The 21,755-nt window shown below is 40.5% G+C and overlaps 3 protein-coding genes across 21 annotated transcripts in view; 2 read left to right on the top strand and 1 right to left on the bottom strand.

The window, feature by feature from the left end:
• Nucleotides 1-8,267, top strand: part of actn3b (actinin alpha 3b) — a 33,401-nt gene extending 25,134 nt beyond the window's left edge. Inside the window, exons 10-21 of the mRNA XM_044021327.1 lie at nucleotides 460-690; nucleotides 1,353-1,500; nucleotides 1,663-1,813; nucleotides 3,060-3,168; nucleotides 3,276-3,416; nucleotides 3,900-4,082; nucleotides 4,210-4,344; nucleotides 4,750-4,929; nucleotides 5,029-5,175; nucleotides 5,329-5,394; nucleotides 5,553-5,711; nucleotides 6,372-8,267. Of these exons, the coding sequence (XP_043877262.1) occupies nucleotides 460-690; nucleotides 1,353-1,500; nucleotides 1,663-1,813; nucleotides 3,060-3,168; nucleotides 3,276-3,416; nucleotides 3,900-4,082; nucleotides 4,210-4,344; nucleotides 4,750-4,929; nucleotides 5,029-5,175; nucleotides 5,329-5,394; nucleotides 5,553-5,711; nucleotides 6,372-6,530 (1,809 nt within the window). The 3' untranslated portion in view covers nucleotides 6,531-8,267. The remainder of the gene's footprint in view (nucleotides 1-459; nucleotides 691-1,352; nucleotides 1,501-1,662; nucleotides 1,814-3,059; nucleotides 3,169-3,275; nucleotides 3,417-3,899; nucleotides 4,083-4,209; nucleotides 4,345-4,749; nucleotides 4,930-5,028; nucleotides 5,176-5,328; nucleotides 5,395-5,552; nucleotides 5,712-6,371) is intronic.
• LOC122766468 (calcium/calmodulin-dependent protein kinase type II delta chain) overlaps nucleotides 1-21,755 on the top strand; it is a 557,529-nt gene that overhangs the window by 327,743 nt on the left and 208,031 nt on the right. The window lies entirely within an intron of this gene.
• On the bottom strand, nucleotides 8,684-21,706 carry prkd4 (protein kinase D4). The gene is made up of 19 exons (XM_044021330.1): nucleotides 21,552-21,706; nucleotides 20,918-21,094; nucleotides 18,893-19,031; nucleotides 18,453-18,584; nucleotides 17,714-17,868; nucleotides 17,142-17,337; nucleotides 16,918-17,001; nucleotides 15,501-15,666; nucleotides 14,397-14,520; nucleotides 14,175-14,252; nucleotides 13,067-13,304; nucleotides 12,621-12,646; nucleotides 12,455-12,527; nucleotides 11,783-11,889; nucleotides 11,544-11,705; nucleotides 10,523-10,621; nucleotides 10,149-10,416; nucleotides 9,486-9,571; nucleotides 8,684-8,888 (listed from the first exon to the last, which is right to left on the bottom strand). The coding sequence occupies exons 2-19, from the start codon at nucleotides 21,074-21,076 to the stop codon at nucleotides 8,724-8,726; spliced, it is 2,457 nt and encodes an 818-aa protein (XP_043877265.1). The 5' UTR covers nucleotides 21,077-21,094; nucleotides 21,552-21,706; the 3' UTR covers nucleotides 8,684-8,723.

Genomic DNA, 21,755 nt, shown 5'->3' with positions numbered 1-21,755 from the left:
GTCGCAGACGGGATTCGGCACGCGTACTTCTCATCACCGTAACTCTTAGACCATTTGTGATATCTAGAAAATTCAAAAAGTATGGACTAGCGATCTGTCCTGGGTGTGACCCTCGCCTTTCGCCCTATGACCTCGACCCTCATGTGGAGGATAAAGTAGTAGTAGATGGATGGATATCGTGAAGTGCCCATATACTTGTCATCATTTCTTTGACAAACCCTCCTAAATGTGACGTACTGGACCTTTAATTTGTGTTTTTAAGAATGAATGAAGCAACCACGTCATGGAAATTGCAGATGAATCATTAAATCCAAAATCAGTCAGTCATAACCGGCGTTATAGTGGCTGTACATGGATGAAATAAACGCAGCTAAGGCCCAAATCCATATATTCTGAATTAAACACGTCCATCTATGGAATTTATCATTTATCATTTTGAGTGTTTTTATTTGTGCTCAGCTGCTGGAGTGGATCCGCCGCACCATGCCCTGGCTGGAGAACCGCGTGGCCGAGCAGACCATGCGCGCCATGCAGCAGAAGCTGGAGGATTTCCGCGACTACCGCCGCATCCACAAGCCACCGCGCGTGCAGGAGAAATGCCAGCTGGAGATCAACTTCAACACCCTGCAGACCAAGCTGAGGCTCAGCAACAGGCCCGCCTTCATGCCCTCTGAGGGCAAGATGGTGTCGGTGAGTCGCACAGATTAGATAATGGGGTGGGATGTCAAATTATACGTATTAACTTGATTTCCTGGACAGAAAAATCAGTTTTTGTGGTTAAAAAAAAAGTGAATTCAGTTTATTTGCCAAATTACATTTTCAGTTTTGTGAAGCACTGTACGTTCAGATTATCAGCTGCATTGTTCTAATCTGATTTGAAGGTTCAGTTTGAGCGTCAACCTCCACTGTAGCGGTGTAGTTTGATACAAAGGTAGACGCCACATAACCACTTAAAAATGCTGCTTTTTTTGACAGAACTTTTACTCAAACAAACATTTTTGCAAAATAAAAGTCATTAGCTATAATAAAATTCATTTTTGTAGGTAATTGTGCTGACAGTCCTGCAACTTGATGGTTTTATGTGACGGGGTAGAGTGGGCGGGGCTTGACACACTTTTCCCATTGCGCTGAAAAAAAAAAAAAAGACCTACTATCTGAAAAATAGACGTCTAAGATGTGCAAAGTCTTCCAGAAATAATAGAAATTAAAAATGTCCAAATAAGAGGCTTGAAATAAAAGAAAAAATAGTTTTTTAATTGAGGTGGAATGCAAACAGAAGCTTGAGAGCTGGAGTGCTTCCTCTCCTCAGTTCAACACAGTAATGATTAAACCTCCTCCTCCTCCTCCTCCAGGATATCGCCAACGCCTGGAAGGGTCTGGAGCAGGTGGAGAAGGGCTACGAGGAGTGGCTGCTGACAGAGATCCGTCGTCTGGAGAGACTCGACCACTTGGCTGAGAAGTTCAAGCAGAAGTGTTCGATGCACGAGACCTGGACTGCAGGTACAAACACAGAAACAAAGGCAAGACGGCAAGAGTTATGAACTCATTTATGTGGATCATTAAAAGGAAAAAAAAACAAAACCCTAAACGAGACTTAGAAAAAGGAAGATTAATCCCACTGAAGAGGATCAGTTTAAAAGTGGAAACACCTGTGTGTTTCAGGTAAGGAGGAGCTGCTGTCCCAGAAGGACTACGAGTCGGCCTCTCTGATGGAGATCAGAGCTCTGATGAGGAAGCACGAGGCCTTCGAGAGCGACCTCGCCGCTCACCAGGACAGAGTGGAGCAGATCGCTGCCATCGCCCAGGAACTCAAGTAAGACGCACCGGGAATTCAGATCTTCAGTTCTTAACTCTAGAACTAGATCCTAAATCTTCTTTACACACATAGGTAAGGCGGAGTGAGCGCGTTTGCTCTGCGACAAGCACCTGTTGCCTTTTCGCTGCGTTTAAATGTCCGATCATGGTGATCAGATAAGACTAAATATGTCGCACTGTGGAAAGACCGAGTGTATAATAAACATGGCACGCACCTCGTGTTTCTCCCCTGTATTTGAACAGGAAATGCACACATTGAGATTTTGAGATACAAAATGTTCAAATTTAATGGAATTATATAAAAAGTTGACTCATGTATTGGTTTATTTGCAGAAATCTTATATCTTATTGGCTTTTTTGGGAGTTCTTAGACACAAAAAAAACATCTTTTAAAAAAAGGGCACTCTTGTGTATAAAACCAATACACAATTACGGGAAAACGTAGCACATGCTCCGTGACTTCTTCTCCATAATCCTGATTCAACACATTCCCACTGGTGGAAAAAAACTGTTTAAACCCAGGATTTAATTGGTTTCTGACCAGCGTGAATAGGCTTTAACTTTGAAATCAGAGTGAAAGGAGAATAATTGCAATGGAGGAGGAACTGTAGAAAACACCGAAAATGTTCTTCTTCAGACTTGGAAGAGTTTCAGGAGGCTAATGGTGGAGCTGAGAGAACAAAAGGAGCAGAAGACGAGTGAAAAGCATATTAATGTGAGGACGAGGAGATGAAAAGGGAGCAGAAACGTCTGATCTCCTCAGCGACGAGAGTTTAGAGACGGAGACGATCCCTTTGATGCTTTATCAAGTACCTGAAGCTGAAACACGACGTCATGAAAAGTTTAAAAAAAGTTGTTAGTCGACCTCGCAACATCACAACGTTTGTCCTGATAAAATAAAAACGGCAGAACTGACAGAAGAGGCTTTTTTTGTTCGTGAAGCAGCTGTAAATTTCAGAAATTCAACCTTTTCTCTGTATCATATTACACAGTTGGGGAATCATGACTGGAGGCCGTGATATTGGTATTAGGTTATCTGTGTTTTCAGCTTCTAAAATGGGAATATTTTCTTTGCTCTTTATGACAAAGAAATCATGAAAACTAAATAATCTGAGAAACATCATTTCCAGACATTTTGTGAAGCAAACAATTCGATCGATCGATTATTTGAGAAAATAATCGATACTGACAGCAGAAGATTTTCAGATTATTGGTTGTAAGTCTCTCTCTGGTGTTGTCTTCAGTGAGCTGGATTACCACGATGCTGCCTCAGTCAACTCTCGCTGTCAGGGCATCTGTGACCAGTGGGACAACCTGGGCACTCTGACCCAGAAGAGGAGGGACGCACTGGAGGTGAGACAGTGACATGTGTCCACTTACGTCCATTCATCAGTAAATAACGAGGCAGATTTACTGGATGTTGTTTAGTTTTTTTTACATTTTGTCTTTGTTGTGCGCAGCGCGTGGAGAAACTGTGGGAAACTATCGACCAGCTGTATCTGGAGTTTGCCAAGAGGGCGGCGCCCTTCAACAACTGGATGGACGGAGCCATGGAGGACCTGCAGGACATGTTCATCGTTCACAGCATCGAGGAGATCCAGGTACAAACTCTTAAGTATGGGGTCAAATTATTGCTTTGGAAATGTCTTTCACTCAAATGTCTGGTTTTGTCCACAAATCTAAATTATACTATTTTAATAGTTTCTTTGTTATATGGAGCAAAGAAAAGATTCACATTTATGAACCTGAAAACATTGAGAACTTTAATTATTACAAAGTCGGAAATTGTGTTGTATAGTAAACAAATACAGCTCAGTTTAAAAATACACCATCAATCAGATTAAATAATCAATTAGGCCCAATTATTATAAATACACATGGTACCATTGAATTACAGAAATCTATTTAACAATAGCAATAAGCAGCAGTAATATCAGTGCTCCCCAGACGATGAACAATAAAATAATCCAGATTTGTGACAAACACAACCTGTACATGGAAACACTGATAAAGAGGGGATTTAACTGGAGTCTGATGTAAACAACAGCACGACAGCGACACGTTAACAACACCCCCCACCACAGAGTCTGATCACAGCTCACGACCAGTTCAAGGCCACTCTGCCCGAGGCCGACAAAGAGCGCATGGCCACTCTGGGCATCCACAACGAGATCCTGAAGATCGCCCAGACCTACGGAATCAAGCTGTCCGGAATCAACCCGTACACTAACCTCTCCTCCCAGGACATCAGCACTAAGTGGGACACTGTGAGTCCAAACACATGGTTTAAATATGAAAGAAATCCTCTTTTCTTCTCCACTACACGGAAGCTGCTGATTTTAACACGGAATAAAGTGTAATTATTGACGCTTAAGTGACCGTATTTCACCGCAGGTGAAGCACCTCGTGCCCCTCAGAGACCAAATGCTCCAGGAGGAGGTGGCCAGACAGCAGGCCAACGAGAGACTGAGGCGCCAGTTTGCTGCCCAGGCCAACGTCATCGGACCCTGGATTCAAACCAAGATGGAGGTACGGTGCCGCTCACAGCCGGAGACGCAGGATTAAATCTGAGCCAGGCATTGCAGATTAACTCAGTGGTAAAAGTCCAGCTTCTTTCAAACTGAGACAGCTTGCCAAGGCTGAACCATTTCTTTCTCGGCATCACTGAGATTTAAATCCACCGTGGCCGACTCACTCCCTGTTTTTAAGTTGTCTTGTAAAACACATTTTTTCCTCCTTGGCTTTTTACTCAGTTTAGATTGGATTGAAAGAAAAAAAACCCAGAGGTGAGTTAAACCTGACTGTGAGCAGAATTATATAAGGATTAACTCCCCAGAGGACACACTTCTCTGTACACGTCCACTTATATTGCACATATAGATAAGTGGGGAAGGGCCTTGTGTTGAAAAAGCCATTTTTTTGGTGGTTCTGCAGGAGATCAGCCACGTGTCCGTGGACATCGCCGGCTCCCTGGAGGAACAGATGAACAGCCTGAAACAGTACGAGCAGAACATCATCAACTACAAATCCAACATCGACAAGCTGGAGGGCGACCACCAGCTCAGCCAGGAGTCCCTCATCTTCGACAACAAGCACACCAACTACTCCATGGAGGTGAACATGGAGGCTCAGACCTCACATGTGGGGCTGGGGTGAGGGACACTGACTGTTTTCATTCGTTTTTTTTAACCGTTTGTTTCACCGCCGCTGCAGCACATCCGCGTGGGCTGGGAGCAGCTGCTCACCACCATCGCAAGAACCATCAACGAGGTGGAGAACCAGATCCTGACCCGCGACGCCAAGGGCATCAGCCAGGAGCAGCTCAACGAGTTCAGAGCTTCCTTCAACCACTTCGACAGGGTGAGGGCCAAAGTCACAGAGAAAAGGAATTCTTTAAGTTTACAGTTTGGACCAGCGACGACAGAAGAATAGACGGTGTATTATTATTATTATTATTATTATAATAAACGTTAGAACCAGTTTGACTGATACGTGTGTTTCTTTCCTTTGCAGAAGAGAAACGGCATGATGGACCCAGACGACTTCCGCGCCTGCCTCATCTCCATGGGCTACGATCTGGTCAGTGCAAGTTTTTCAGGAGAAAAAGATGGAAGTGCGATCACGATAAAACGCTTCTAAAATGTTACATGTGGTTTAAAACTTCTTTAGAGACATAAAAACAAACCAAAGGCCATTTATTTGACTTCAAGTTGAAATGCGTCTCTCCTGTGTGACAGGGTGAGGTGGAGTTTGCTCGCATCATGACCCTGGTCGACCCCAACAACATGGGCGTGGTCACCTTCCAGGCCTTCATCGACTTCATGACCCGCGAGACCGCCGAGACGGACACCGCGGAACAGGTCATGGCTTCCTTCAAGATTCTGGCCTCAGACAAGGTGAGCGGGAGTGTCTAAAGTTAGAGGCCACCGGTCATGACGTGGTCTCCTATTGGACAACACCAGCTGTCAATCACACTAGTCTCCACTCATACGTGCTATACTTTGTTTCCCCTCTAAACATGAACGTAATGTACAAAATTAACATGTTTTATTGAAGACGTGAAACTAGTGATTGAGACATTTAACTCCTCAAGTGAGAAGAAGACTTTCATTCAAATGTGGACTCTCTGCAACCAGAGTAGTCGCCCCCTGGTGGCTATTCACTGTACTTTTGAATCCATCATGCACAGCACACGTGGGCTGGGACACCAGTGTGATTGACAGCTGGTATCATCCAATCATAGCCAGTTTGTGAAACCTCAACATGGGTCGGCTAAACTGCTAATCTACTGTCTTTAAAAACAGGAGTTTAGATTCTTATGAGTGAAAAGACGACAGTCTCCTCCTCCACTCTCTCCTCAGTCTCCTCCTCCCATCCTCCTCTGTTTCCCTCCCAAGACTTGTCCTCTCTCTTTAGTCTCCTCCCCTCCTTAGACTCATCTTCCCATCCTCTCATGCTCCTCTCATCCTCTCTCTCTCTCAATTCTTAGTCTCCTGAGGAAAATAAAACTTGTCACAGACGAGTCTCACCCTCTTCTTTCTTGTCTTCTCCTGCAGTGCTACATCACAGTGGAGGAGCTGCGCAGGGAGCTGCCACCAGAGCAGGCCGAGTACTGCATCAGCCGCATGACCAGGTTCACCGGACCCAACAGTCCCACCGACGCCCTGGACTACATCTCCTTCTCCAGTGCCCTCTACGGCGAGAGCGACTTATAAGAAAGAAAAAACAAAACCCTCCTCTCATCCCTTCTTCCCAGCTTCCCCCTCTATATATTCTCCTGTTTTGGGAGAGAGCAATTTTAAAACCCTTCCACTGTCCTCCTTAACAGGCTTTGTTCTTATCATCTTTTCCTCTCCTCTCCCTCCTTCCCTTCCTCCCTTGTCCTCACACACTGCCTAGAGAGGGGTGAGAGTAGAAGACTCTGCTCAAATCTGGACCGTCCCCTCTTTTCAAGTGCCTTAAAGAAAACCAACAAACAGAAATGTGCCAGGTATTGCACTGAACTTATGTAAAGGAACGTACATATAAACATACCTGTATTTATTTATTTAGGAGACGATACAAGGGAGAAAGAAGTTTGAAAAATAAAGTGTTGAGCAAAGCCTCCTGCTCTCCCTCCCCTCCTACCCCTCCCTCTCTCTTTCTCTATCCTTCAGATGACATATTTTTTTTGTAGAAGGGTAAATTAATTAAAGAAGGAATCGTGATATAAAAACAAGCTGGTTGGTCAGTTGGCTTGGTTGGTTGTGTATTTGTGCAGATGCATGCTTGTTGTTGAAGTTTAGAAAAATGCTGCTGTCTGTGTGAGTCTCGGACTCTTTCTTCCCTTGATCGTACAAACAAAACAAAACAAAAAAAATGATCGCAAAACCATATTTGCCGAGGAGAAACGCGAGACAGGTGCTGCCAGAGATTTATTTTTATGTAAGAATACACCACAGGACGACAGACGGGCCACATCTGAACGTGAGCGATTTAAAAAGCTCCAGTGTGTAAGATTTAGTGACATCTACTGGTGAGGCTGCAGATTGCAATTAACGGCAAAGACGACTCTTGTCGTATTTTTCTTGTGTGCATTTCTGCTTTTTTAACTAACTTTCCTCCAGTGTTCAACTTTCCAAAATAAGTGTTTTTAATTATATCGCCATTACACGTATGGGGAAAGAACACATTCTTCTTTCCTCATTGGTTTCTTGCAGTTACACATGTTAACCACTAGATGGCGCACTGCATTATTTAAAAAAGATGATGTATGGCTTTAGCTTTAATATAAGAGCAGTTAAAATTCACTTTTCGTTTTTTATGAACACTGGAGAAAAAGTCACATATTCAGTTTTTTCGTAAACCCAAATAAATCTTACACACTGGTCCTTTAAAATCGTATAAAGCCCAGAATGTGAACGGAAAGATGAACGAGAGAATCTAAAACGTTGACACGCAGAGAGAGAGCGAGGGAGCAACTCGACGCAAAGCACTGTGGGTTAAACCGTAGACATGGCTAAATGAAGGAAGACAAAGAAAGATAAAACCGTCACGTCCAGAGAGAGCGATCCCGCGATCCCGCTCTCGACGTCCAAACGTCCACGAGGAGGAGAGACGTTGGACGGAGAGAGTGTGTGGAGCGAGCGGCGAGGGGGACGGACAGGGCATCGGGGGGGGGGAAGTTGTGGACATAAATACGGAGAATTGAAACTGTACGTGGGACCGCGGCAGGCTTGTGTTAGCGAGGAAATCCCAGGGTTTTTAAAAAAAAAAAAAATGGCGGACGAGCCATGATGAGGATAAAAAAACAAAAACCCAGTGCAAGTTGACTCTTCTTCCCTCTTCGTTTCTGCTTCATTCTTCTCCTCCACCTCATCATCTTAAAACCCACTGTGTCCATCACTGACGTCACAAATAAGTTTCACTTTAAAGTTCAACTTGGAATAAAAAAGGAAAACTATATTATTAAACAGCGGTTTGTGTTGTTGTCATTTCAAACTTTGTCTTCATTTTTCAAGCTGCAGTGCGTAACTTATGTTGATATTCTGTCTGTTGGCTTTTTCGTGAGCAGAATTGATTTGTTTCATCTACAAGAGCAGGGGTGGGCGGGGACAAGAAGCATGTATCCCGTTAAACTCCTGAACAACTGGGTGTTTTTTTCCATCAAATTCCGACCTGTTTGCGGTCGTCTCGATGTGAACTGATTCAATACTCGTTAATAAACAGATTATTTTCAAAAGTTACGCACAACAGCTTTAAGACAAATTTTGTCCTGCATTATTTTCATTTAAATTCTTTCACCCTTGGTTCACTCAAAGATTTTACTCCGACATCACGAACACATGAATATCAACATAAAACTTTAAAACAAACGATATATATAAAAAGACCAAAAAACTCTCTGACCTTTAACCCCAGCAAGGGGGTCATGTGTCCACTTGGTAGTTAGGGTTCCAGCAGAGGTGGGACGGGAAGTCCAGGCCTTTCTCTCGGGCGTAGCGTGTCCAGCGCTCTTCGTCCCCAAGGTGCGTCAGGTACCTGCGGCCCATCCTCTGTTCAAACTCACGCAGGTCACACCACAGCTGGAAGTCCTGCAGGGAGGAGCAGAGGAAGAGGAGGCGGGGCTAAGGAGGACATAAACTCAGGACCGCCTCTTTGTGGAGTTCTGGCTCCTGATTGGATATAGTGCTGACTGCATTTTAACTGTCAACCATATAATATTTACCTTAAAAAAGGTGGAAAATACTTTAATAAGATAAGTTATGCTTTGTTCTGAATTTAAAAAAAAAAGTGCTTTCCTAAATTATATGTCCTCAAAAAAAAGTAATTTTACCTGTTTTCTGAATGAATGATTATTTCTGCAGTTAATCTAAACTAAAGCAATTAGTTTTCCTAAAAAAGAAAAACTACTTCAGCTCTTTTTCTGAGTTAGAATCAAATTTTAGAAGATAACATTTCCTTGACTTCTAAAACACTTTCCCTAAAAAAAGAAAAAAATTAGATGCATCTTTTTTAAAAAAACATTAAAATTAAAAAATGTTATGAGTAACAAACTTTATCTGTTCAGTTTTGCTGAATAATTAAACCTATTATTACATTTAACCACATATTTCAGGGTGAATGCAGTTCATTTCTATAAAAAACAGAGACATAGAAACAATAAATTTGATTAGGGAAAAATGTGAGACCTGCAGCCAAGGATGAGCCAGAGCTTTGCCCACACTGAAGCGTCTCCTCAGCGACACCTGCAGCAGGTTATTGATGAGACTCACGGCTGCAGAGACACAAACAAACAAAACAAATAAACAACCATTTACTCAACGTGTTTTTAAAACATCAGCAGGTGGAAAACTGTATAAAATAGAAAAAGAGAATGAGATTTTACTTTGAACAATACAGCCATAAAAACCTAGTGCTCTCAATATTTTACATTAAATATGAAAGATTTAGGATTTATTTGATTTTTTTATTATTAAATTTAATCAAAATGGGAGCTAAAATAATGTCAGTCGTAAAATAAATAAAATAAAGAGTAGACTTAAAAAACAATCAAACAAGAATTATCGAGTTGATGCATTCAAGGACACCGACAAATATGGTTGTGTTGCCTTCCATTTATGAACCGTGTCAAATATTACTGCATATAATCGACTCATTTGACTCTTGAAATCTTGAAATCTAAATTAAACCCAAAAGTGATTTTTTTTTGTCAAATTGTATTCATTTAATCACTGTTATCACTTAATTTTTTTTAATTTTTTAATTATTAATTAAAACAATTTGGTAGTTCTCTGAAGTGTTGCTAAATGCTAAAGTGCGCCATGAACAATGAAGAGCAGAAAGGTCGTGACCCTGCAGTGAGACGGAGGCCCAGGTTTGCCGCGGGTACATGAAGGCGGCGTTGGTGATCTGCTGCCTGATGTCCTCGTCCTCGTTGAAGGGGAACGTCCCGCTCAGGCTCACGTACATGATCACGCCCACCGACCACATGTCCAGGGAGCGGTTGTAGCCGCAGCTGCTGATCACCTCCGGGGCCAGGTACGCCGGCGTCCCCACCACTGAGCGGCGGAACGACTTCTCGCCGATGATGCGGGCGAAGCCGAAGTCGCACAGTTTCACCTGTTGATGCGAGACGAGAGATTACGGCTATGACGTCTTGGATTTTTATTTTTTATACTCATGCTGCCCTGATTATGGAAGGAGAAGAAGAAGAATCAAACAGTACCTGAGGGAAAGCGTCGGCCGAGGTCAGGAGAACGTTCTCAGGTTTGAGGTCACAGTGAGCGATGTGTTTGAAGTGCAGGTAACGCAGCGCCTCCAATATCTGCAGCAAACAACGATATTTATAACAGAAAAACACATTCACTTTCCTCAGATTGCAGAGAAAATTCAATAATAGAAATCACTAAAAGCTCTGGTTGCAAATTGACACACGTCAAAATTCAAACAAACATACACGACTAGTTTTACGTGTCTACAACAAAAGTAAAGAGAATCTGAGAGAATCCCCCGTGTGGCTAAAACTGGGCATCACACAAACATAAATCTAGTCATCAAAAGAGAAAAAAAACTAAATAATAAAGGATAATAATATAAATATAATGTAAACTTTATTTCTAAAACCCTTTACAAAATAAAAGCATTAAACCAAAGCATGAAAATACCAATTAAAAAACACAAGAATAAAAAGTGAAATAAAAGACATAAGTGGATTTAAAGTTGTAAAATAAAGACGACACTTAAACAATATATGTGATGCATTCAAGGACACCGACAACTATGGCTTTGTCGCCTTCATTGATTATTTAAGAAAATAATGAACTATATAGTAAAGAACTTAGTATAATATTAATATTATAATATTATAATATAATATAATAATAATATTAATTAAATTATATTAAACATTAATATAATATTTTTATATTGTTTTATTCATTTATTAAGAATAATAGGGGAAAAAATATAAAATATTACCAAAAAAAAAGGACAATAGTTAGAAATAGAATAGAAAAGAAACACTCATATACAGTGTAAAGATAAATGTGGCTCCTTAAAAACCCTTTAAAACAAAATGTATATGTATAAATGATTGAATATTGGTAGTGTAGCTGTTTAACTACTTGTTTATTGTATTATTATTACATTTATATAAGTGTATATTGAATGATTGAATCTTTTAAAGTGGCTTTATCTTACACAAGGAGTGATTTTGATCAGCTGATCTTAGATGATGAGTTAAATACCTGCGTGACCAGGAAGCGAGTGGTGCGTTCGGGGAGTCGTCCTTTCTCACTGGACAGAATCATCTCCAGCATGTCTCCGTGGAGCTTCTCCATGACGACAAAGACGTGCTGGACCGTCTCGAACATCCCCTCCAACAGAACCACGCCCGGGTGGGACAGGGCCTGGACAAAACATCAGATTAGTAAAGTAAATAATCCAGTTAAAAACACTTGCGTATGCGATGGATTTATAATCTGACCTGTAAAATGGAGGCTTCGTTCCTCAGCTGTTGTTCTTGATTGGTGGGAAAACGTGTCTTGTCGATGACTTTGATGGCGACGAGTCGACCAGACTTCCTGTGAGTCCCTGAACGTAAACATAGAAACATTTATTTAACGCAATCAAAGGTGTGTCTGTCAATCTTTCTTTTTTCTAAATAAAGTTATTTTTTTCCCTGATAACGAGTTTCCCGTTTCGTCCAGTTTTGATTTTTCCACCTAACGCGAGTTACGTGACCCGAAAGTTGCGAGTTAAGTGAATTTAGAAAGACATTCACAGATTCAAACATTGTTGAAACACATGTGAGACATATTTTGAATCAAAGCAACGTAGACAACGAGCTACGCCATCGTTTTCATCAAAAAAAGCTGGAGAAACTACACTGATGCACTACTACGTGCAGTCAACAGCGAAACAGTGTAGTGTCGTCAAACCTTGGTTAAACTTTACTGCATTAAAAGATTTGCAGACAGTTTTATGATTGTTGCCCCGTGTGAAGCACCTGCCCCCGTCTCAGGTCACTTTGACTTTTGAAATTTATACTGTATAAAACATATTTAAAGTTTTGTCCAAAAACAGGCCAAAAAAATGCAAACTATCTCCGGGCGTTTTTCCCACTTTTTCCCCTTTCTGGCAACAAAGATGCTCTCACCTCTGTACACGACTCCAAACTGTCCTGAACCCAGAACCTCGTCTGTGAAGATCTGATACACGGAGCTAATATCCTAAAAGAAAAAATAAATAACACAAACAAACACTGTAAACAAACAAACAAAGCGGTGGGGGGACGGACGGACAGAAAAATACCAGATGCTTACCGGACTGTCTGTGTGTGAACTTGAATCTGCAAACACAAACACAGCGAGTCTTAGTTTGTACAATAAAATATTAATAATATTAATCCAGCAAACAGGAAATTAGCTGATAAAACGCTGTACAAGGCTATTGATGTATACAAATACCAATATTTAAATAAGCATCATTATCTTATCTACGATTTGGACTAAACATTTTTTAATACTTTTACTTCTAAAACTTAACTACATTTTATATCAGGAAAATTAGATTTTATTAGTAGCGAGTGCTGAGTCAGCATTCCCAACTGAAACCACCATTTAAAAGTCGCCGTCTCATCCTACGTGTTTAAAAATCAACTTATACCAAGGTCATTTTATGTCTTTAATCTCGTTACGTGCCAGATTTACTTATTCAACCTCAAAAAATTTAAGTTTTCTTGTCAATATCCCATAATATGACAGCTCACCATGCTCCTCTTCCTCAACTCCTCCTCCTCCTCCTCGTCCGTTGCTCTCCACAGGCATCAGACCCTGGCGGATGGCGCTCTGCCACAGCGGCGCTCCTCCGCCGCTGTCGTCGTCTGACACACAGAACACCAGCGATGACGTCACCACCTCAAAGGAGTGGGCACAGTTGCACGGCAACACGGGCACGCAGAGGTGGGCGGGGCCTCGCACCTGCAGCACCTCACACAGCGGGATCTCCTATAGGAGGAGAGAAGGTTTCATTCAGAACATCAAGAACATTTAATTCTTATTAGAGATAGAATTTTAAATACGTTTATTTTTTCTTGAATTTCTCCATATATTGTATAAATGTTACCGTTTTCTTTATTATTATTACATCTTCTGCTCCTTTTTATTTGTTTTTTTAATCCCAATGCTTGCATTTTGATTTACCATCAGTTTCACCTTAAGACTTACATATTTTTAATTTTCCTAATCTTTCCTTTTAATCACTTTTTGCCCTCTTTTTCTCTTATTTCTCAAATTTACTGATTTTTTTTGTCACCATCTCTTCCAACATTAACCTAATTTTTAATCTGTATTGTATTTTTTTAAGTCCGAATCTTATATTTGAATATAGTATTGCTTATTTTCCCTTTTTAAAAAGTTAAATCTTTTTATTTCATCTAATTTGACACTTTAGTTGCTTATTGCTTAACTCAATCATCTTAAAAACACCTTTGTAAAACATCTACAAAGATGTTTACACCAACTCCGCTGACACGTTCATAGTTTTTAATCAAAATCATCAGTTGTAATTGATTTAATTTACATGTTTTTATCCTATATGTAACATGCAGCACAAGAAATATGTGTTTTTAAATAGAATAAACCATGTTTATGTAGATTCACTGGGTTTAGGATTAATTAAAGTTTTTGTGGTGTATTTGATTTTTTTCACTGTACGTTGTGTGTTTGAGTCACATTTTGTTTCTACTCCCTCGGTTTTATGAATCAAGTCACAGGACATATTTTGGTTTAGAAAACACATAATTCATTCTTTAAATAAAAAATAGAAAAAAATCACAGAAATATGAGTTTGGTGTTATTGCTTTTGTTTGTTTTTACCTTGTAGTACTTGGTGCTGCTCTCGTTCTGGTACAGAGTGATGCTCTTCCAGTCCACGATCCAGTAATGACGTTTCCTCTGGGAGGAGAAAACGATAACAAACAAATAAACAAAAGTAGGCCACAATTCATCATATATGAGGGAAAATAAATAAATAAATGTGGAAATAAACAGATGATAATTGACATTCAGTGTGTGTGTATGTGTGTGTGTTTCTCTCACCAGTGGGTCAGTGTTGGTGTGATGCAGCAGCCATCCCTCTCTCAGGACTCCGCCCCCTCGCCTCTTGGTGTGATGCACCGACTGGACGAGTCTCATCAGTGGGATGTTGCTGCTGAAACACGGACTGTCGAGGGCACGCACGACAACAAAGAGTTAAAAGAAACAAAATAAAAACAATGGACTGAATTTGACATTAAAAGTCAGTTGGTCTTTGTGGAGCTGCAGTGTGACCCAAGCAACTCTGGGTGGCAGTGTTTCCCCCAAAAGCTTATGAACCAAAATGAGTGAATGGATGTTTGTTTTAGAAGAATAAATGACTACATTTACAACTTTGGATGGAAAATATAATTCATCTTGCAAACTTAATATTTTCCTGTCACTAATGAAGCTGATGAAGACAGAAGTTGTGGTTGATGGAATTGACATCAAATCATACATTCACAAACAAAACAAACAAATTGTTTCTTCAGGAAAAGATAAACATATTGATATCCACATTGAAAAGAAATGTAGTTTGTGGATTTAAAGATTATTAAATTATAGGAAAGTACATCATAATTATAGGATATTAAGTGATGATTTGAGAAAGTACCTCATAATTATGGGATGTTAAATCAAAATGATAGGAAAGTACATCATAATTATGAGATGTTAAGTGATGATTTGAGAAAGTGCCTCATAATTGTGAGATAAAGCCCATAATTATGCTTACTAATATATATGTGGTTTTTTTTTACTTTTTAAGTGGCTGAAATGGAATGAGATGAGGAAACTATGAAAGAAACTCAAAAAAATATTCTTGAAAATGGGATTTTTTTTGTGACATAACCATCACAACTTTTATTTCGGTCAAGGTTTGTCAAAAACTGTAGACAATAAGTTGTTAAAAGTGGGACAAACTTACAGATAAACCCGCACTGATAAAAAACAAAAAAAAAACTTAACAAAAGGTAACAATTAAAATAGATTTTAAGAAAAACCTGTCTAAGTACCACAACTGGCCCAAGGACCAGACTTTGGACAGTTTGAGTAAAAAGTGTGTTTCAGTGCGTTGTTGTTCTACAGCAGTGACATCATCAATGACATCATTGCTCGTGCTCTGACCTCATTGGCTCACGCTGCTCCTCGTCGTCGCCATCGTCGTCCTTCATCTCAGAGAGTGAGTCAGTGGACATGTCTTCATCGTCGCAGTCGGACAGGGACGTCATACTGGTCAGCTCCGAATCGTTGTCCTCGAGGTTCTCGGAGCTCTGACTGGCTGCTGAGGATTCTGGGAAATCAGTGACATCATCACATTAAACCGATAAATTTGATACACATTTTGGTGAGGTACAATCTGCCAGATATTAGCCTCATGAATAGTAATTTCCATGTGATTTTGAGGCAGAAAGAAACCTTTAGGTCACAAGGTCAGAGTTGACATCAATGTTTGGCAAGTGGAAATGTACATTTTACTGGTTGTTTTGGCCCTTTAAGGATATTTCAACAGGTTAAAAGGACTGGGTGAGGCCTATTTTTGCAAAATATTCCCCTCATGAATGAAAACAAGTGATTTTTGAGGCAAGAAAAACATGAAGGTCACAAGGTCGGTGCTGCCGTCACTTTATGGCAAGTGCAAAAGAGCAATTTTAATAAAATATTGCACCTTCTGCAATTTCAAAAACATTTTAATTAATTATTTGGCTCCAATTGTCGGCAGGTTCATGAAGTTTGCCAAAAAAGGGACAAAAACGTTACATTTTTTGCCTTAATCATCTTAATTGTTCACTTTAAAATAATAAAAAATAAGGTTTTTAATGTATCTGAATTTTAATATAAAATCTGAACATATCAAGCTTTTGTGTTTTCATGTGAAGACACGAACAATAAGCAGCAGTAACAGCAGCAGAAAAACCTAATATTTCAAATCAAATATAGAATAAAAACCTTATCAGATGGAATTTGTGAATATGTCACAGTTCAAAGTTCACTTGGCTAGTTTTTAATGAGCAACAATAAAATAAAAACGTCATATTTTGTGACTTCTTAAAGCCTGAAGATGTGACCTATATATGGACATCCCCAGGATGTCCATATATGGAGTTGTGTATTATTCGCCCGGCAAAAAGTACGCACCTGTGACCTGTGAGGACTAAGGGTAAATCATTTTTATCACTTTAAATCAGGGGGTGTTTGACAATGTGAAGATTCCCGAGGACCAACTGTCCCTTCAGACCTTTACACACAACAGTAACATTTACACACAACGATCATTTTTAAATGGCAACGTAACCAAATCAAAGCCACGCAGGAGTGACGAAATGAAAACATTTAGATAACATAATAAAATAACAACACAATAAGACATAATTAAATAAGACTCTAACGAGGAGAACATGCGACCAGGACCAATCTTCTGTCCCAGTCCATCTCCGGACATGAATAAAACATTGCTGCTTTAAATGGATTTGATAGACGGTGAATGACTCATCACAACGTCAGGGCCGGAAAACAAGGTTTAAAGTGCCAAAGATGAGCTCACCTTTCCCGTTCACGCCTCTCCTCTCTCCTGGACAGTCTCTGGCCACGGAGGTTCTGCAGCGGTGATGGCAGTTAAACCTGCAGTCTGAGCGGAGCACGCAACCCAAGGAAAGAAAAGAAGAAAAAGCCAACATATGATTCCAAATGTTTTGTTTTAAAACAAGGGTCTCAAACTCAAATGACCGGGTGGCTGGTTATCTTGTGAAAGATGAATGTGATCCTCACCCGAGCACTGCAGTCCCTGTCTGAAGAGGCCTTTGAGCAGCCGGTGACAGTGCTGACACATCGTGGGCTTGGTGTAGCTGTGGATGTGGAAGGTGTGAGGAACCCTAGGCCTGTTCCAGTCGCCGCGGCCGACGCCCAGCCACACCGGTGGCTCCGCCCACGACACAGGTCTGGACGAGGGCTTGGACATGCTGATCTGAAGACGGAGACACAGGGGGGGAAAGTCTTACGCAGACCATAGATTTATTGTTTTTACACCACGTATATTTACTAAAAAGAGTAGTCCAAATTTGTTTGGGGACCTTAAAAAAACCCACCCACAAAGTTGTAATGATTCAATATTTCATATTGCTGGGTCAGTGTTTCTCAAACTTTAAGCCACTTTAAATAGGACATAATATAATATAAATATGATATATTATATATTATTATTAAATATAAACAATATAACTATTGTTACCCCAATATAAATCATGACAAGAGCATTTTGTGCATAGTGTAGCGACTGATTTATCATTTTGAATTAGAAAATTCTCATTTATTGGTAATTTAATGAACATGTGTGTACTCACCTCTTCCAGACTTCCTCCGGCCTGAGTGGAGAGAGAGAGAGCTCGTGGTCGCCGGGGAGGAAACAGAGAGAAGCTGGTGCTGACCTGACGACGAGCTCGACTGCAGTCGTTTGGCAACAGGAAGGCACAACGTTTGTGGAAATCTAACCCACAACCTGGAGGAGAGCAGACGTACGAGGAGATGTCACTTCAGGACAATAATGACGACGAAGACACCACTTCAATGAAGGTTGAAAAGAATCTCACAAATACCGAAATATGGCAAGCAAAACATACAATAAAAGGAATGCATTTAACTGCAGAAAGTACTTGAAAAGCAGTGACTATTGTACAGATTAATGGATATAAAACACAATACTTCAAGAAATCCATGTGCAATTCATCATTTTTCAAGTCACTAAACTCTGTACAAACTTTACATTGACACATTCTATTTTTATTCAGTTTTATGAATGGGTTGTATTTGGTTTAAAGGCCATACCACTCAATACGCATAAAGTATATCTATATTTTTAATATATTTCATGTTAAGGAATATATTTAAGAATTTTAATTTTTTTTTATCAATATTTTATTTAAGCGTATTCAGGCCTTGGTAAAAAATATTAAATAAATCATAATTCTGAGATTGAATTCTGACTTTTTTCTCAGAATTCCAACTCTTTCGTGTGTAAAGGATGGGAAACAACAATAAAATAAAGTTCTGTGGGGGTTTTTTTAAAAAAAAAAGGAACTTTACCATCACATTTGAGCCCTTGTCTGACGAGGCCCCACAGCATTTCTCCACAGTGGTGACAGAACGTCGGCGTCCGGTACGAGTGGACGACCAGAGAGTGAGGACGCATGCGCACCTCCGTCACAGAGGCCGACCCTGAGACGCCGGCGGACACAAGAGACGCACGTCATTAAGACGACAGACAGGTTGGAGTTTGACTGAACAAAGTGTCAGAAGTGAATTCTACTATCACGTGTGGCTTGTATCTGAGAATCTTTTTTAACCTCCCTTTTGTTTCTTGCCTTTAATTTCCAAATTAATTTCTGCAAATATATGGCCTCAAAATATCCAGCTGAAAAGGGCAACTCAAACTATGAAGAAATCCGTAGAATGATCCTTTAAAAAGGTACTCGAATAGATGGTATAATTCACCCCCAACCAAGTTCAGCGTGTTGACCTCTGACCTGCGACGATGACCTCGATGAAGTCTCCGTCCTGCAGTGCGTCGTCGTCCGTCAGGCGCTGCAGCAGCTGCTCAGAAGCGGGCTGATGTCTGAAGAGGAGGAGCTTCTCGCCGGCACCCACCACACTACAGTCAGGAGCCTGAAACACACACACACGCTGGTTTTGCATTGTTTGTGGGGACACGCAGACCCCCAACACTAACTTTTACCATTTAACAACAAAACCCCTAACCCTAAAACCAGGTCTTGATCCCCAAAAAGCTCTTTAGAGTTGTGTGGACCAGCCAAAAATGTCCTCACAAGGTCAAAGTCTCAAAGATAAAGTTAAACCCAGCGGTACAGAACTTGCTTAGTAGTGATTTATACCTCTTTTTCTCAGCGTGCAGACGTATGACACCAATGTTATGTATTAAATATTATAATATAGATTTTGTACAACTATAAAACACGTAAATGTTTGTAATGATCTTGTAAAACAAGACGCAGTGTATGAAGAGTGTGCTTCACATATGCACTTAAACTCTGATGACATTTTTCAGACGGTGCTGACCTGCTGCCTGGAAACTCCACACATCAATGCTCAAAGTGTGTGTGTGCTTGTATTTATCGCCTCTTCAGGACCTTTGCTTGCAGAAACACTGACCTTATTAGGACCAGTAGTCCTCATGGAGACCAAAACCTGGTCCATTTATGAGGAACAGGTGAAGTTAAAGGCTTGGATTTGAATTGTGGTTAAGTTAAGGTTAGGGCATAAACTGGTTATGGTTTGTTTAGACTGTCCAAGTGAATCAGTGTCTTCAAAAGAATAGGTGAACAAACCTGTGTGTGTGTGTGTGTTAAGGGAGAGGTTGTGGTAGGAAAGTTTTCTGCACTCGTCGACCACACACACTCACAGCTTGAAGACCACACCAGCTTCAGCACCTGCTCTTCACTGTCCTCATTTTGCACAAGACAGGTTTTTTCAAAATTTTGAACCTGACCAACACTGTTTTTACAGCTCTGATGAAGGACGGACGGAGGGATTTTCAGACATTACTGACCAGATTCTGACAATCTCAGTCTGTCACAACATGCGTGTGATGATAGTGATGATGATCATGATGATACGTGACAATGTGAAACCGCAGTACATGATGATGAAACTGCAGGAGCTACAGTAGCCTACACAGTCATTGTTCATGCAGGAGATAACCTTTAAGTACATTTCCTGGCAACTGAGACAGAGACTTCTAATTTTAAACTTTTAACGTTCCTCGTGGGACTGTGTGAAGGGTTAACAACTTACAGCTTATTCAAACACATATATATGTAAAATCTCTTCCTGGTTATGTCTGTGACATTTTAAGACATCTTTTAAAAAATCTTTCCCAACAGGAAACTGAAGTGCTTCGTAAAAACAACTCACTCACCGCACCAAAAAAGAATCAGCGTTTTTAACCTCACAGGAGTTGTTGACCCACCGCTGCCTCGCATCACTAACTTCTAATGTGTTATGTTCACATTTATTTCAGATTTTCTCTATGGACTTTGGTGCAGGAAGAAAGTGTGGTAACGGTAAAATTAAGTGGAAAACAGCCTAGAATTAAGCAGGTGAACGTATTGGGGGGCATTCTTTTTCAGCTGTGGGATGTGAGGCAGCAACGTTTACATCATTTTAACTGCGGCCGCTGTGTTTTGACCCTAACAGCGAGGTCTAACCTCCACACATTGATACAGATTAATATAAGAAGATTAAATCAGGCGTTGTACAATAAACCACTCGTGTGGTTTGTTAAAGGGTTAACGACACATTTAGTGTTGAACTTCTAGAAACAACTTAAAAGGTTGAAATCAATGCTTACTCGTAAAATTCCCATTATGCGAGTCGATTTTCTGCAAATTTACACCCACAAAATATTTAGAATTCCTTAGGAAGGCAACTTAAAGTGTAAAGTTCAGTGGAATGCTCCTTTAAAGCTAACCCTAATGTAGACAGTACACAGTAAAATCCCCTATTCATGCCCCAGTTTAGCAGTTTTTGGTCACCTTGCGCTCGATGACCTCAGCAGCCAGTCTCTTAGCATAGCGGTAGCTTAGGTTCCCGGCCGGGACTCGAACCACCTCCCTGAACAGACCCAGCTGGAAGCGGACCACGGCCTGCGCCGCGAGGCTGGAAGGACTGGAGGGAGTCACTGCTGCGGACATTTGAGACACACTCACAGCCTGCAGGACAGGACAGAGGAGTTGGACTGGACTTAAAAATGGAGGAAATTATTATTATTATGCTTATTGGTGTATTCATTTGTTTGTTTTTAAAGCTGGCTGTGTTTTAAAGACACCTTGAAACTTTAGGAAGCAAATATTCAACATGAATTCATCACTTTATCACATTAAGACAAGCGGATAAAACAGTTAACAGCTAATTTGACCCAATTTGTGTGAAATCTGAATTCACAACCACAAATAGTCAAAAAATAACTTAGACAAAATATATATGTCATATAACTTTTATACTTTACTTGCAAAGGATTTCTTTTGTTGTTTTTACACATATTATACATACATATATAGACATATATATGAAATAAATAGCACATTACAGGTTAGTTACATAAAATCAAGTTATATGGCATTAGTTGACAAAGGTGCATCTGTTTTTATTTCATGTTACTCATCTTACTTTTCCAGCTGCGGTTCACAAACGCGTTGATCTTCCACCTGAGATGCAACAGAGACGCTGAGCGGATCATTAGGTCACCGGTTCAACAGCAGCACTGGAGAGTGGTTTCCTCCGTCAGGGGCTCAAACTGACAGGAAGTTTAAAAAAAGACGAGACGCACTTGCATCTGTGAATGTGCAGCACACAGTTAACGCCCACCAACCA

This window comes from Solea senegalensis, linkage group LG3 (assembly GCF_019176455.1).
Source record: "Solea senegalensis isolate Sse05_10M linkage group LG3, IFAPA_SoseM_1, whole genome shotgun sequence".
NCBI classification, from domain to species: Eukaryota; Metazoa; Chordata; class Actinopteri; order Pleuronectiformes; family Soleidae; genus Solea; species Solea senegalensis.
Note: the sequence above shows the minus strand (reverse complement) of the source record. Positions and strands in the feature narration are given on the sequence as shown.

What these genes read in the sequence shown, in the direction of transcription:
- prkd4 (XM_044021330.1), bottom strand. Translation starts at nt 21,076, where the DNA reads ATGTCCGCAGCAGTGACTCCCTCCAGTCCTTCCAGCCTCGCGGCGCAG. An exon ending in GTTTGGAGTCGTGTACAGAG is followed by an intron (nt 11,890 to 12,454) that starts GTGAGAGCATCT and finishes GTTTACGTTCAG; the next exon opens with GGACTCACAGGAAGTCTGGT. An exon ending in ACGAAGCCTCCATTTTACAG is followed by an intron (nt 11,706 to 11,782) that starts GTCAGATTATAA and finishes TGTTTTGTCCAG; the next exon opens with GCCCTGTCCCACCCGGGCGT.